This window comes from Crocodylus porosus, unplaced genomic scaffold (assembly GCF_001723895.1).
Source record: "Crocodylus porosus isolate Cpor-Errol unplaced genomic scaffold, CroPor_comp1, whole genome shotgun sequence".
NCBI classification, from domain to species: Eukaryota; Metazoa; Chordata; order Crocodylia; family Crocodylidae; genus Crocodylus; species Crocodylus porosus.
In genome coordinates, this window is record NW_017728943.1 from 125497484 (window position 1) to 125511124 (window position 13641).

A 13641-nucleotide genomic window follows, 5' to 3' on the forward strand; every position below is an offset into this window, starting at 1 on the left:
TGTAGAAACACAACTCTAAGTACAGCAGAGTGAAAAGTCATAAGGTTTTCTCTGCTGTTATTCAAAACCCTCCAGACAACAGCATTACTAACCAGAATGACATCTTCTTTAATTTACTCTTATTGCTTTGGGAAGCCCCAGTCAGCAGCAGAAAGCACTGGAAAAGAGATTTTGCTACACACTGCTGAGGGAAGGGACCAAGGAAAGGGTTCTTTGCTGCTGCACGGAGGATGCTGCTGATAGTCCCTGTCCAAACACTGAGGATATTCTGGAGTGGAAAGGGGGAGAGAGGTGAAAGAGAGCACTCCTGGACACATCTGTTGTTCCTCCTAGTCCAATAAAAATCCTAAACAAGGCCACCAGCTTTCTATACTTGCTTAAACTTACTAAGGAATGGCAACATCTAACCAAACCAAAATATCAGCAAGAAAGCAGACATCCCCCCAAGGACATGAAGAAACTTAGGTTTCCATTTTTCTTACATGGATTGGGACAGGGCTGTTGACAGGATCAGGGCTGCTCCTCTGACTGTTAGTCACTGAGAGTTGTTTAACTCTTGAAGGAAGGAGTGGATGTCACAAAGTTTGATCTATATCTACGAATTAAAATGGCAAGGAAGCACACCTGCATTGCTTGAAAACAGTAGCTGTTTGAAAGATGCTCACTTTACATGCAACCCAGTTACTTCATTTCATTTTTGTTTCCACAACCCTTGCTTCAAAAAAGTCAATGGAATTTAAGTGCTTCATCCAAGAAATTAAGCTGCCTTATCTCAGATGTGAGAAAACTGGAGGCAGATGACCAGAAGGTATCCCAAGTTACTGTACTCATTCCAAAAAAGATGATTCACGCTTGCAAGCTACAATGCAGGATTCCAGATTGTCCTAGTATCTCCAGATTGGCTGCCCATCTTCTACTGCAAGGAACTAGAATTTTAGAAGAAACCTATGTATTCAGAAAGTAAGACAAAACCACCATACAGTGGGCTCACATCCAGTGCCACTACATTAGCCTGCTTACTCAAACATAATTGTTATTGAAGGTAGATGTGCACAGATAGATCCGTATGATGTCAGATTGACACCGATATAAACAAAATTGGCTGTACGCGGCTAATAATTTGGCCAATAAATGCCCGTGCATGCGTGCAACCACAGTGCAGCACACAGGCAGTGAGGAGCACGGCCTGGCATTCTGGAGACCTGCATTCAGCTGGTAAGTCTATTGTGGTGGAAGGGGAGGGGGAGAGAAGGAGTGTGGGGCAGCAGATCAATGCCCCGTGGTGAGGGAGGTAGTGGGGCTGGGGCTAGGGTAAGTGCTGCCCAGCTGGGGCAGAGAACAGGACAGAGCTGTGGCTCATTCAGGGGGTGCAGGCATGTGCCCCCCGGTTCCATGTGGGGCAGGGCAGGCTGCAGCTGCCAACTGGAGTTTGGGCTCTGCCAACCTCTTCTCAGTGGGAACTGTATTCAGGGCGGGCAGTGCTGGCACTGGAAGGGAGCTATGGGCATGGGGGGCTGCAGCTACCCCAAATTTCACCATAGCCCTCCCCAACTCCCATCCCAGCGCTACCACCACCCACCTAGCACAGCCCGAGCTCTTCCCGGTACGTGGGTGGAGGCAGGGGTTGAGCCAGGGCTGTACTGGGTGGACAGTGGCAGTGCCAAGAGGGGCGGCTACAGTGAAATTTGGGGTGGCTGCAGCCTCCCCCGTAGCCCCTTCTCAGTGCCACCACTGCCTGGACCGAGCACAGTCCCCACAGAGAAGAGCCGGCAGAGCCCAGCTCCAGCCAGCAGCTGCAGCCCACCCACCCCACCTGTGCCCTCCCAGGGTGCATGCAGCAGTGGGAGCCACCCCCCACTGCCAGATGAGCTGCAGCTCTGTCCTGTGCCCTGCCCCACCTGGCTGGGCAGCATCTGTCCCATTCCCTCCCTCACCACAGGAGGCATTGATCTGCCCACCCAATGCCCCTTCCCTCCCACCACAACAGGCTTACCAGCTTGACGCTGCTGTATCAGAAATCAGATCTGAATCGGCCAATATGTCTTCTTAAAAATCGGCTATCGGTACCAGCCCCCAAAATCTCTATCACTGCACTGCTAATTGAAGGGCTTAGACCAAAAGAAAGTGCACGCATACTGGAATTTTAAAAAAAATGTCTCAGGTCCTTCATTAATAAAGTCAACTCTGTTCTTCTCAGAGCTCTGTCATTATACTTATAAGCTGTTCAAACTAGTCATCTCTTAGAGAAATCAGATCACATTTGATATAAAAATTAATATTCTTATCAGCCCCGACAAACAAGTTTGATATTCCCCCTCCACCATTTTGGCAATTAATATTTGAATTATAATTAAGAAACTTTTAGAGAATCCAATATAAGTGTATTACTCAGGGCTTGATAACCATTTTAAATATCACATTAAGTTGCTTGCTGAAACTTATTCTTTTTTATTAAGTGACAATGACTGGTTAAGCAGTTCATTAAGGCTGAACTACTAAAACAATCTTTCTAGTTGTTTTTTTTTAAATAATTTTTTTTAAAGTATTGTGAACTTCGGTAACTACAGTATTTGACCTTAGTTCTTCCAAGTCAGAATACCATTATATATGAATTACTATAGCAATAATGTAAATGAAATCATTTATTGACAGAACAAAAAGCTGCATATACAGCATCTAAGTTTTCACCTCTAGATCACTGTTTCAATACAAATCAAATAAAAACTGAAAAGATCATTGACATTTGATTGCTGGTAATCATTCAAGTGCCTTGCAACAGGAAATCACACAATAGCTGCTACCATAGGTAAATAAACACATCTGAAACTTTTTGCATCACTTAGTAGAATGTACCTCATCTATTCTAGTTTAAAATCATTAATCATAGCTCCCTTCTTCCAGATCTCTCTCCACTTGTTTAGCCTACAGAAATATTTTTACCAGCTCAATGCCATCATTCAAGACACTGTCCTGGTTTACCATTGGACCAGATCCTCCTAACACTTCATCTACAGGAATTCTACAGGAAGAGTGCTTCCAACCTTGGGCTCTTCAATTGTTAAGTGCCACAGGGAATGCTTGTTTCTTCTACTAATTTCAAAAGTACCAGACTTTGAAATTACACTACTACATTATGTGAATAAACTTACCTTATTTTATTCAGATATAGGGAACTCAAAATACTCAAAGGTACAGACACACAATCCACATGCTTCTTAAATGGCAAGTACATTGCAAAAACCGAAAGCAAGAGAACATTATCTTGCGACTAAAAACAAGTCATTCAGCAGTTTTAAAGAAATCTTAAAAAAAATTACCTGTTTTTCAGCAGAGATGTGAGACTCTCAGAGTTCAACTGATGCATCAAGCCATCCCTCAATGTTGGAAGCATTGATAGCACTATCATTTAAAAAAAAGAAAAAAAAGGTATGCTTCAAGAAAATACAAGCCCCAAAAGCATAAGTACTTTGGGGGGGAGGGGGGGGTGCAACTGGAAAGGAGGTCAAGTTACACAGAAACGTTTGAAGGTGAACTGTAGCATGACTATAAATAATTTGGAGGTTTTCAACAAATCATTCTTCCTTTTAACTGCTTTACAAGTGAACAGTGCACTACCATAAGCCAACCTTACACAACATATGCGTCTTACGGCATAAGTCAAATGCTCAGGAAGACAGGCTAACTGCTAGTGTCACTACTTTTTTTTTTTTTTTTTTAATATAAAACTATGTTATATCAAGTTGACATATAGAAATCTATTAAAATTATGTGTGCATATGTGCACACGTGAGACTGGCAAAAATCTATAGAACTGCATTTCTCTGAAGAAGAAAACAGTAAGTTTATTTCAAAAAAAAGGAAGAAGACTGCATCTTTGAGGGAGATAAGTTTTAAAGCTGGAAGGCAAAAGAGAAAACTGGGGGCAAATCTCCATTTATCTTGGACTATCTCAGATACAAGCCCCTATTCTGTTAGGTAGCAGGAAAAAAAAAACAAAACATACAATGCATGGTACATTGCAACAAATGCCAATCACAAAGGAAAAACCTGTCAGGGAGAACATACTGATCTGTGACAGAGGGACAGGAATGGCAAACCCAAATCCCCTCAGTATAAAAACTCCAGCATTATGAAATGGAAAAAAGTCTTTCTGTTTTAAAAAAGAAATGTAGACTTGTTTTCAAGTAGCCTTGGAATCAGTCACCAACTCAGAAAGAAGGAAAGAAGTGGTACCCAATCTGTGTTATATAAATAATCTTAAACCACCTGAACGTTTGTAATGAAAAAATAACGTAGAATGTTAAAATACGTTACTACTTCCCCTTTCCAGCATGTATTACAAGGACAAATAATTTTCAGTGTCACTACCAACCCAATGTTTCTAATGTTTTAATTTGTCTGCCTTCAAAGACATGGAATTGGTGAATTACAAGGTTTGTTTTATGTAAAAAAAAAAGGATTGCCTGTCCACTTATTTCTGTGCAGCTTAAAAATACTACACTTAAATTATTAATATTGATAGTATGCTATAAATTTAACCATTCCAAGTTTCAGGACCACTTTATTTTTGAACACTAGAAGTTTTAAAAACAGTGAATCTTAAATATATAAGCTATAATCCTTATGTTGTATCTTCTGCATATGCATCCTGCCTCAGAGTAGGACAACAGACTAGATCTTGCGTTTCCAAACCTACATTTCTGTGCTTCTACATTTACTTTCGAGTCAATAGTACTATTTTCAACTACACGTTGATAAAACATTGACTATTCAGTATCAAAGCTTTTAAGTTCTGACTGCTGTCTTGCCAGCATGAATATTTTGTATACAGGCCCAAATAATTCTACCCATCCAGAAAAGTCTTACCTGTCATATTGCAAGTCCTCTGATTACTTTCAAAATGATACTGCCTTCGTGCTTGGGCAATATATTCAGCTGCCTCTCTTTCTTGGATTTCTCTAATTTTCTTCTGCCCATACTTTCCCAGTAGGTATACTCCTATAAAAAAACATTTAAATTACAAGACGGTTTACAAAATGCTCCCTCTGTTTTATTATAAATGTGTCACTTGACCAGCTGAAACCTGCTTCTCCAGTAATTTGGGTCTGAAGCACTTGTAGTGGATTTTCCCAGAGTATTGTTAAAAATTGTAAATTCATATTGAAAATAAAATGCCAGAAGTAATGCAGAAGATCTGTGTAAGTTCCTTTCCAAGAGGATTTTCCTCATTTTAACAGCACCTTTCCGTGCAACTGCAGTACAAACAAGACAAAAGTAAAAAACAAAAAATGAGGAAAGAACAGATCCTGTATAAAACCTGGAGAGAGAGAGAGAGAGAGAGAGAGAGAGAGAGAGACAGAGACAGAGAGAGAGACAGAGAGAGAAGAAAATATATACAGATTGGGCACCCTAATTTTTTACAAGATTTTTGTTTAGATCTTTTTATTAACTGGTAGCAGAAAAAATTATTAGCCTCAGAAAGCATGTAGGATTAAAGTCATCATCTTGTCAATCCTTTAGCCTGAGGATCTACATATTACACTTAAGGCACAATTAACTAGTTAAATCATACCTTATGTGGTCACTTGGCCACATGTTCAATTAATGGTGTGATGAAAAGAAGAATAAGCTACAAAGATATTCCACAAAATATGTGGCTACTTTCTAACACATCATTAACTGAATGTCTGGCCAGGGGCTTTGTGGCTGATTGGAGCTCCCAGCTAGGGGGTGGCCCATGTGTACCCCGGAGCCTGGAAGCTCCCAGATGACAGGGCCTCACACAGCTGGGAAACTGCAGCACCTGGTCTCCCAGATGCGGGGGCATGTGGGGCCCTCCACAGCTAGGAATCATCAGCTGGGAGCACCCCTGCAGCAGCTGCAGTCTCCCAATTCCTAGGCATGGGGCATGTGCACATGTGGCGTGGCAGGACACCTGATTGCGCAGATCATGCATTAGATCCCTTTGCGCCTTTACCTGCATTGCATCTATTCTAGCCCCTATTTCCTCTATATACTTCATTCCCCTACCAATAGTCTATGCTTCCCTACCACAAAGTCCCTCTCATAAAGCTCTCTTATTTCCATTACAGCCATACTACAGACACTATCCACTATGCAAAAAATTAGACTGCTGTCTCTGATATGCACAGACAGCAGCAATATATTCCTTTGCCTGCAGTAGCAGGCAACCTGGAAAGCCTGACCTTCCACTGAATCACTTTTCCAGCATTCTGATTTGCGCACATGCATTTTTGTGCATCAATACCTAAAATATTCAGTGACATTTTGGAGTTAACCACGTGCGTGTTAGTCCCTGCTTTCCTTGGTCAGTTAGAATACACAGAACAAGTCTGAAATTCAAATTAAAATTTTTGTTTACATTCTGGGTCACTTAAAAAGTTGTAAATACAAAGCTACACACTTTTCTTCACTCAAATATTTGAAAGAGTGAATGAGTTATTACTTGTGATAAACAAAGATTTCTTAGGAAGATAATCTTTTATTGGTCCAACTGCATAGGTGGGATGGAGTCAGACAAGCTGTCTTCTTCAGGTCATTATTTGACAGTTAATCTGGCTGGATTTGCAATAGAGCTAAGATTAATGATGGTTCAATACTTTACATTACAAAATATATAATAACATTAATTTATTAAATGCTTGCATTCTTAAAACCTTTTAATATCCTTACCCAAAACTACCCCAAGTCAGAAAGCATCTGTGTTTCAACTGGAATATAAAAAGCATGTTCTAAAATCTATGGCCACTCTAAACTATTTACCTATTCATTCATTTGAATTATGTCCTTCCCAAAGGCTCAGGGCAGCTTAAAAGTAAGAAGACACAATAAAATACACTAAGAGGACAGAATAACTTAAAGAACAGGAGTGCAATGAGGGAACAAAACTACTTAAAAGGGCACTAGAATATTAAAAAGGTATCTGAAACTATGGCAATTTGTTCTGGCATAATGGCTCAGCATGGGGACAGGTACAAACTTGCACCACTTAAAAACAGTTCTAAACCTGTTCTGCAAGATCTGGTCCTAAACAGCCCAATGGGCTGAGAATAAAAAAGCCACCAATATATCCACCCCTTATGTACCCTATTCCTAGCAGACAAGGTTCTTTGGGTAAATGTGACATCATTTATTAGACCAACTAAAAAGTTGGAAAAATTGTTTTTTGCAAGCTTTCAGGCACAAACACCCTTCTTCAGGCATAGGGAGAGTCTGCTGGTGATTTGTTTGCTCTCCTGGGTGGAATGGAAGCCAATATGCAAAATGTAGGTCAGTGAAGATGCAAATGCGTGGCAGTAAGGATCAGAGGCCAAGGGAGACAAGAGGTGTGACAGGTAGGTGGGGGAGGGCAGGGGTGGGGGAAAGGAGAAATGTTAAACTGGTGACAAAATGTAGCTGGTAAAATGCAGACAGGTTACCTGGGGTTATCAGATGGCAGGGAGGTTAGGAAGGAGTGTGCGGGAGGAAGGGGTGCAGACCAAGGCGCCCCCCCTCCCCTCCCCCCAGTGAAGGAGGGAGTGGGGCAGGTGCTGCCTGGCCAGGGTGGTGAAAGTGACCCTGGGAGTTGGACAGAGCCACAGGCAGCTCATCTGGGGGGTGGGGAGTGGGGTGGCTCCCTGTCGCTGCACGCATCCCCCGGGGAGGCATGGGGGGCATGTGCCCCCTGTATTTGTGTGCAGGGCAAGGGAGGGCTGCCAATGGTCGCCTCGAAGCCAGGGGCTGCACCGGCCTCTTTCCAGTGGTGGGGGTGGGCTCTGAGTAGGTAGGGGCAGAGCGGGCAGTGGTGATGCTGGGAGGGGTGGCTATAGCCACCCCAAAATTCACCATAGCCCTCCCCTTCCAGTGCCACCAACATCTACCACAAGCACAGCCTCAGCTCAGCCCCCACAACAGGAAGAGGCCAGCGCTGCCCCTGGCCCTGAGCCCACAGTGGGCAGCTGGCTCTCCCTTCCCCTCATTTACATTTTTATAATGGATTTTCTAATAAAATAAACTGCATGTTTCATCCAGGAAACAGGCTTTAGTGAATCACCTTCTCATACAAAACTGGTCTTCTGCTTCCAAATAACTGATCACTGCAGAGTGATTTTGATCCAGCTATCCTACTTAGGCCTTTTCAACTTAGTTCAGATCCAAAAAGGAATGAAACACTTTCCCATTTGAGCTGTTTTATCACTTACTCAAACTCTCATTTTAAATTTTTTGCTGCATACAGTGTACTTTGAGTGCATTTCTCTCACCTCTGTGTAAACAATATTTATTAACTACAGGAACAGCTGATAGTAAGATTTTTCACACTTAAGTAAGGGTTTTTCTACCCTTAATAGCAACCTCCGAATTGACAGGGTCTAGTCAGGTGAGAGTTGCCTTATAAGCCTTGAAAATTCACAGACAAGGTTCTTTGCGTGAATCTGGTATCTTTTATTAGACCAACTTAAATAGCTGGAAAACAATTATTAAGCAAGCTTTCGGGTTCAAAAACCCTTCATCAGGCTAAGGAGGTTTCAGCAGTTGGTGTGTGCTCTTCCTGGATGGAATGAAAAGTAAAGAAGCCAGAGGCTGGTCTGGTATGCATACAAGACAGGTTGTCAGTGAAAATGTAGACTGAGGAGTCAATGGGTGAGAGACAGGCCGGGGGGAGGGGAGAGAGAGAGAGAGAGAAGGGGGATGAATATTGGAGAGATACCTAGGAAGTCAGATGTCAGGTAAGTTATGCATGTCATAAATCCAATGTCTACCTGTCTTGTATGCATACCAGACCAGCCTCTGGCTTCTTTACTTTTCATTCCATCCAGGAAGAGCACACACCAATTGCTGAAACCTCCTTAGCCTGATGAAGGGTTTTTGAACCCGAAAGCTTGCTTAATAATTGTTTTCCAACTATTTAAGCCGGTCTAATAAAAGATATCAGATTCACACAAAGAACCTTGCCTGCCTATGTCCTTAGACCAACATGGCTACAACCTACACCCCTTGAAAATTCACCACTCCTTTGTCATTTTCTCCAATTATGCTGTTAAACATTGATAAAGAATTCTTATGCATTTAAACTGTATGTGCACTTCATCAATTCACAGATAACCAATGGTTGTTATAATTAAAGCAACTGGCAAAAATGTGGAATCAGTTTTGTTGTGCAGTTAAGCAAATTATGCATTTAACCAATCTGCACATCAATGCAACTGTACCATGCAATTTCCCAAGTTACAGAAAGTGCAATTCAATGCATCAGAAATGAAGCTAATGCTTCAGGACATAGAGCCCATTTGTGAATGAAACACGGCGATACCTGGCAATTACTTAATGATACATTCAACTTATGGTTCCTCCAACTGCAATCTAGCTGTTACATTACTTTACCTCTGCAGCAGCTAATGATCTTCAAATTTAGTTGCAATAATACATCTTATTACTGATTCACCTGCCTCTCCCAATGTACAGGACATACTATGATAGCTGATGAAATCTACATAAAAACCTTAGTCAACAACCATACATCACAGGCATAAGATAATTTTCTTAGTTGGAAAGGTCTTTCATCCATAACCATACACCACTTCCTGTAAATCAGCAGAAACATCCTTCATGTTTTTAAAAGTTACGATTTCTAGTATCTTAATTTTAGTAATGGGCATTTGAATGTATTCATTATATTTTTCCTTTAGTCTCTTTACAATATTAGAATCTGATCCTACCTTCAAACAAAGCAGCAAAATAAAACTGCAGTTAAGGCAGCTAAATAAAGTTGCATTCACATAAGGGCATTTTTGCAGCTTGTTCATAAACATAGCCTTTCAGCACAAGAACTCGTCTGACACGATAACATCTCTCCTATTTGGTATTTTCACAAGGATACTTACATATTTTCTTCTTTCTTTTGACAGTACAGAGAACTATGCAGGTCATTGATATTATTTGTGAGCTTTTGAAGAAAACGAACTGCTTTATAGTGCCAGTGTAAAACCTCCGGCTGTGGAGCCACGTCATCTTACCCACAGGGCTAACTACAGGTCCAGAAATCTGGTGGCAGGCAAGAGGTGGCAATTAAAACTGCTACCATTCCCTTGCTACCAAATTTCCAAGGCCTGTGGGATAGATGCCATGATCCTACACATGGGGCCAGAACTGCACGCATGACCTGGCAGAGGGCCTGATTTGGCACAGTGGACTGAGCCATGCACTGTGATGGTCCCATGAGCCAGATTCAGTTCATGGACCAACCCTGCACCAGTTCTTGGGGCTGGCTGAAAGGCTGAGCACCACTGCTTCATGGAAACCAAAAAGTTTAGTGCCTTTTAAGTTTGCACTGAGCATTTTTCCAGTAACAAAAATCTAAAAATAAGCAAAAGCTTCATCTGTATATTTGGACAAAAATATGTTGAAAGCCAAGTAGAAACCAAGTACCATGTTTTCTGATGTACAACATTCCCTGGACTAAAATGCACATCTTGTTTTTTCCTTAGAGTAAATAACTGAATAGCAGCAGCTAGGGAGCTGAGCCTGCTCACCGCTCTGCTCCCCAGGGACCCCCTGCAGACTTACCTTCACACTTGCAGAATAAAAGTTTAAGCAGAAGTTAACTACTGTTACCACATTTCCTTGCTTATAATACCCACCCCCATTTCCAGCAGCTGTTTTTGGGGAGAACAAAAAGGTGCATATGTACGTAAGAAAATACAGTAGGCTGTTACCAGCTGTGGAAAAAGAGCCATTGAAAAGCAGCAGACCAGAATTGCCTTGTTTTTCAATGTTAAGCTGTCAGCTGTGCATAAATCATAGTTGATTTCCCAGAAACAGTAGTATCAGGCAACTGGCATTTGGAACCTGTTGCAGGTAAGGGCAGAAACAGGTGAATATGACAATGAGCTGAAGTGCAATTTCCTTCTTTTTAAACAACCATATTTTAAGTGTTTTTATTTTAGCACATCAAGAATACTTTATTTGTACTTTACTTCATCAATACCCTATTGGTATGGATGGCACAAGACAGCAAATTAAGAACAAAAAGATTACAAATAAGATAGCAGGTGGAGGCTTTCCATTTTACCCCCAGCACATTGGAGTCAGACAGAGACCACAAAAGAATGGCCAAAGAATCTGGGCTCCGTGATGTCTGGCCTCTAAAAAGAACGAACACACTGGAAACCGATTAGGAAAGAAAGAGAAGATGACCCAATCAGGCAGTCACACTTTTTTGGCAGTCAGTGCCAGAGGAAAAATGATTGGTTGGGTGAACCCCAAGTCTCTCAAAACCCCTTGAGCAGGAAAGAGAATCAGTAGCATTTATCAAGAGGAGGGAAAAAAAGGACTTCGCAGCTGCTCAAAGAGTTGGAAAGGCATATTACCAGTGAGCTCACCTAGGCATGCAGAATTCTCTTGCACAAGAAAAGCCCTTATTTGTTGATCAGTTTCCCCAGGCACTAAGAAAGGAACAAGACCCTGGGTGCAAGAGACCTTCCACCCAGTTCCTGGCTCCCAGGGCTTCTTTATGCTTTGGGGAAAGGGAGGAACTTCTAGCAGCCCAGACTGGACTGTACCTCACCTGGGAAGAGGAGAAAAGTTATCAGGGACAGTCTGTGCTACAGTATTTACAAAGTAGGAACAATATTTAATCACACTGCAATCTCTCAAATAAAACAGTCTATGTGCCTGCAGCACACCTATATTTGACTATTTAATCTCCCAACATCTGCCCCTTCTGTGAGCAGAGGGAGACCCTGGCACACATTTATCTGGAGTGCACTGCAGCCCCTTCCCCGCCTCCTCCAGAACCTTCTGCTGGGGTTCTGGCTGCACTGTTCCCCACACCTCCTTATTTATGAACTCCCCATCCGTGTCCTAGTCAACTTTCTCCTGGCCCTAGCCAAGCTAGCAATGTATCTGACCAGGAAGGAGGACCTCTGGGGGCTGTGGGGCTGCTTTCCTGTCCCTTGTTGTTTCATGGCTCCAAGCAATTACACTGGGCAGCGTCCACTGGCTCCTTGCACTCATTCAAGGGCCAGTGGGCACTGTCCAGTGTGCTCTGTTCTGTGTCTCCCCTTGCAACGCTTGTTTTGAGCCAAGCCTTCACACCTGTCCCTGTTTTGCATTTTTGTTTTGTTTTTGTCACAAGCAATCAGTGCTATGCCCTTAGCAGCTTCCATCACCCGGGGGGGGGCTGCATATAGCTCTATTTGCTGGCTTTAACCCACTGTTCTGAATGGTATATCAAAATTCTTTCTGGCTGGAAAGAATCCCAGGGATTGTGAGGCCGCTTTCCCGTCCTTTGTCCATTTATGTCTCCAGGCAGAGGTTCCCTGGGCAGTGTTCATAGATTGTAAGGCTGGAAGGGACCTTGAAAGATCATCAGGTCCAGCCCCCTGCACCAAGCAGGAAACATAAATGGGGGTCAGGTGACCCCAGCAAGGTGACTATCTAGTCTCCACTTGAAGCTTTCCAGGGTAGCTGACTGCATCACCTCTGGAGGGAGCTTATTCCACAGTCTGGACACTCTGACTGTGAAGAAGTTTTTCCTAATGTTGAGCCTGAATCAATCTTCCAGGTGTTTGAGGCCATTACTCCTGGTTTTCCCCTCGGGTTCCCTAATGAACAGTTGCTTACTGAGCACTTGATGTACTTCCCTAGTGTAGTGGTAAGCTGCTACCAGGTCCCCTCTCAGCCCTCCTTTCCTCAGGATGAAATCCCTCAGCCTTCCCTCATATGGCTTGTCTTTTAAGGCTCTGATCATGAGTAGCTATTCTTTGGACTCTCTCAAGCTTGTTCACATCCTCATTCAAGTGCAGTACCCAGAACTGGATGCAGTACTCCAGCTGCAGTCTCACCAGTGCCGAGTAGAGCGGAAGAATCACCTCCTTGGTTTTGCTGGAGATGCATCGATTGATGCATGCCAGAGTATTATTTGCCCTACTGGCTGCAGCGCCGCACTGACGGCTCATGTCCATATTGTGATCTATTATTACACTCAGGTCCCTTTCATTCCTGGTGCTAGTCAGTTTGGTGCCACCAAGCCTGTAGGTGTGTTGGGGGTTGCTCATCCCGAGTGAGGTGAAGCACTCTACATTTCTCAACGTTGAACTTCATCAGGTTCTGATCCGCCCAACCTGCAAACCTGTCTAGGTCCACCTGTATCTGTAGCCTATCTTCAAGCATGACCATGCTCCCCCACAACTTGGTGTTGTCCACAAACTTGGCCAGTGAGCTCTTCACCCCCACATCCAAATCGTTAATAAAGATGTTGAAAAGTACTGGACCAAGCACCAACCCCTGCATGACACTGGCTCCCTGGACCTGTTTGAACGCCAATGGGCAGTGTTTGGTGTGCACTGCTCAGTGTCCATCCTTGATGCACTCATTTTTAACCTTTACGCCCATCCCCCCTCTTTTGTCTTTGATTTGTCCCACAAAATCAGTTGACACACATACAGTAGCCCCTGCTATTAACAGATGTGTGTGAGGTGGCTAACTGTTTCTCTGTGGGTCTAAGGCCCACATCCCTGAGTACTCAAGGAGCTGGCGAGCATCATAGCCCAGCCCCTGGCACGGATATTTGAAAACTCCTGGCGCTCTGGTGTAGTGCCCGAAGACTGGAAGAAGGCCAATGTGGTGCCGATCTTCAAGAAA

General features: G+C 43.1%; 1 protein-coding gene across 3 annotated transcripts in view; it reads right to left on the minus strand.

Annotated features, from left to right (window-relative positions):
• The window catches only part of PEX3 (peroxisomal biogenesis factor 3), a 31467-nt gene that overhangs the window by 14828 nt on the left and 2998 nt on the right, over positions 1–13641 (minus strand). For 2 of the 3 annotated variants that reach the window (XR_002103737.1, XM_019550149.1), the window contains exons 2-3: positions 4867–4998; positions 3318–3399 (exon numbers count right to left, since the gene is read on the minus strand). Coding sequence is in view for 2 of the 3 variants with exons in the window: in XM_019550149.1 (XP_019405694.1) it covers positions 3318–3399; positions 4867–4998 (214 nt within the window). In the remaining variant the exon portion in view is untranslated. Of the gene's footprint in view, positions 1–3317; positions 3400–4866; positions 4999–11378; positions 11564–13641 lie in introns of all 3 variants that reach the window. The other variant, XM_019550150.1, reaches the window with a different exon arrangement.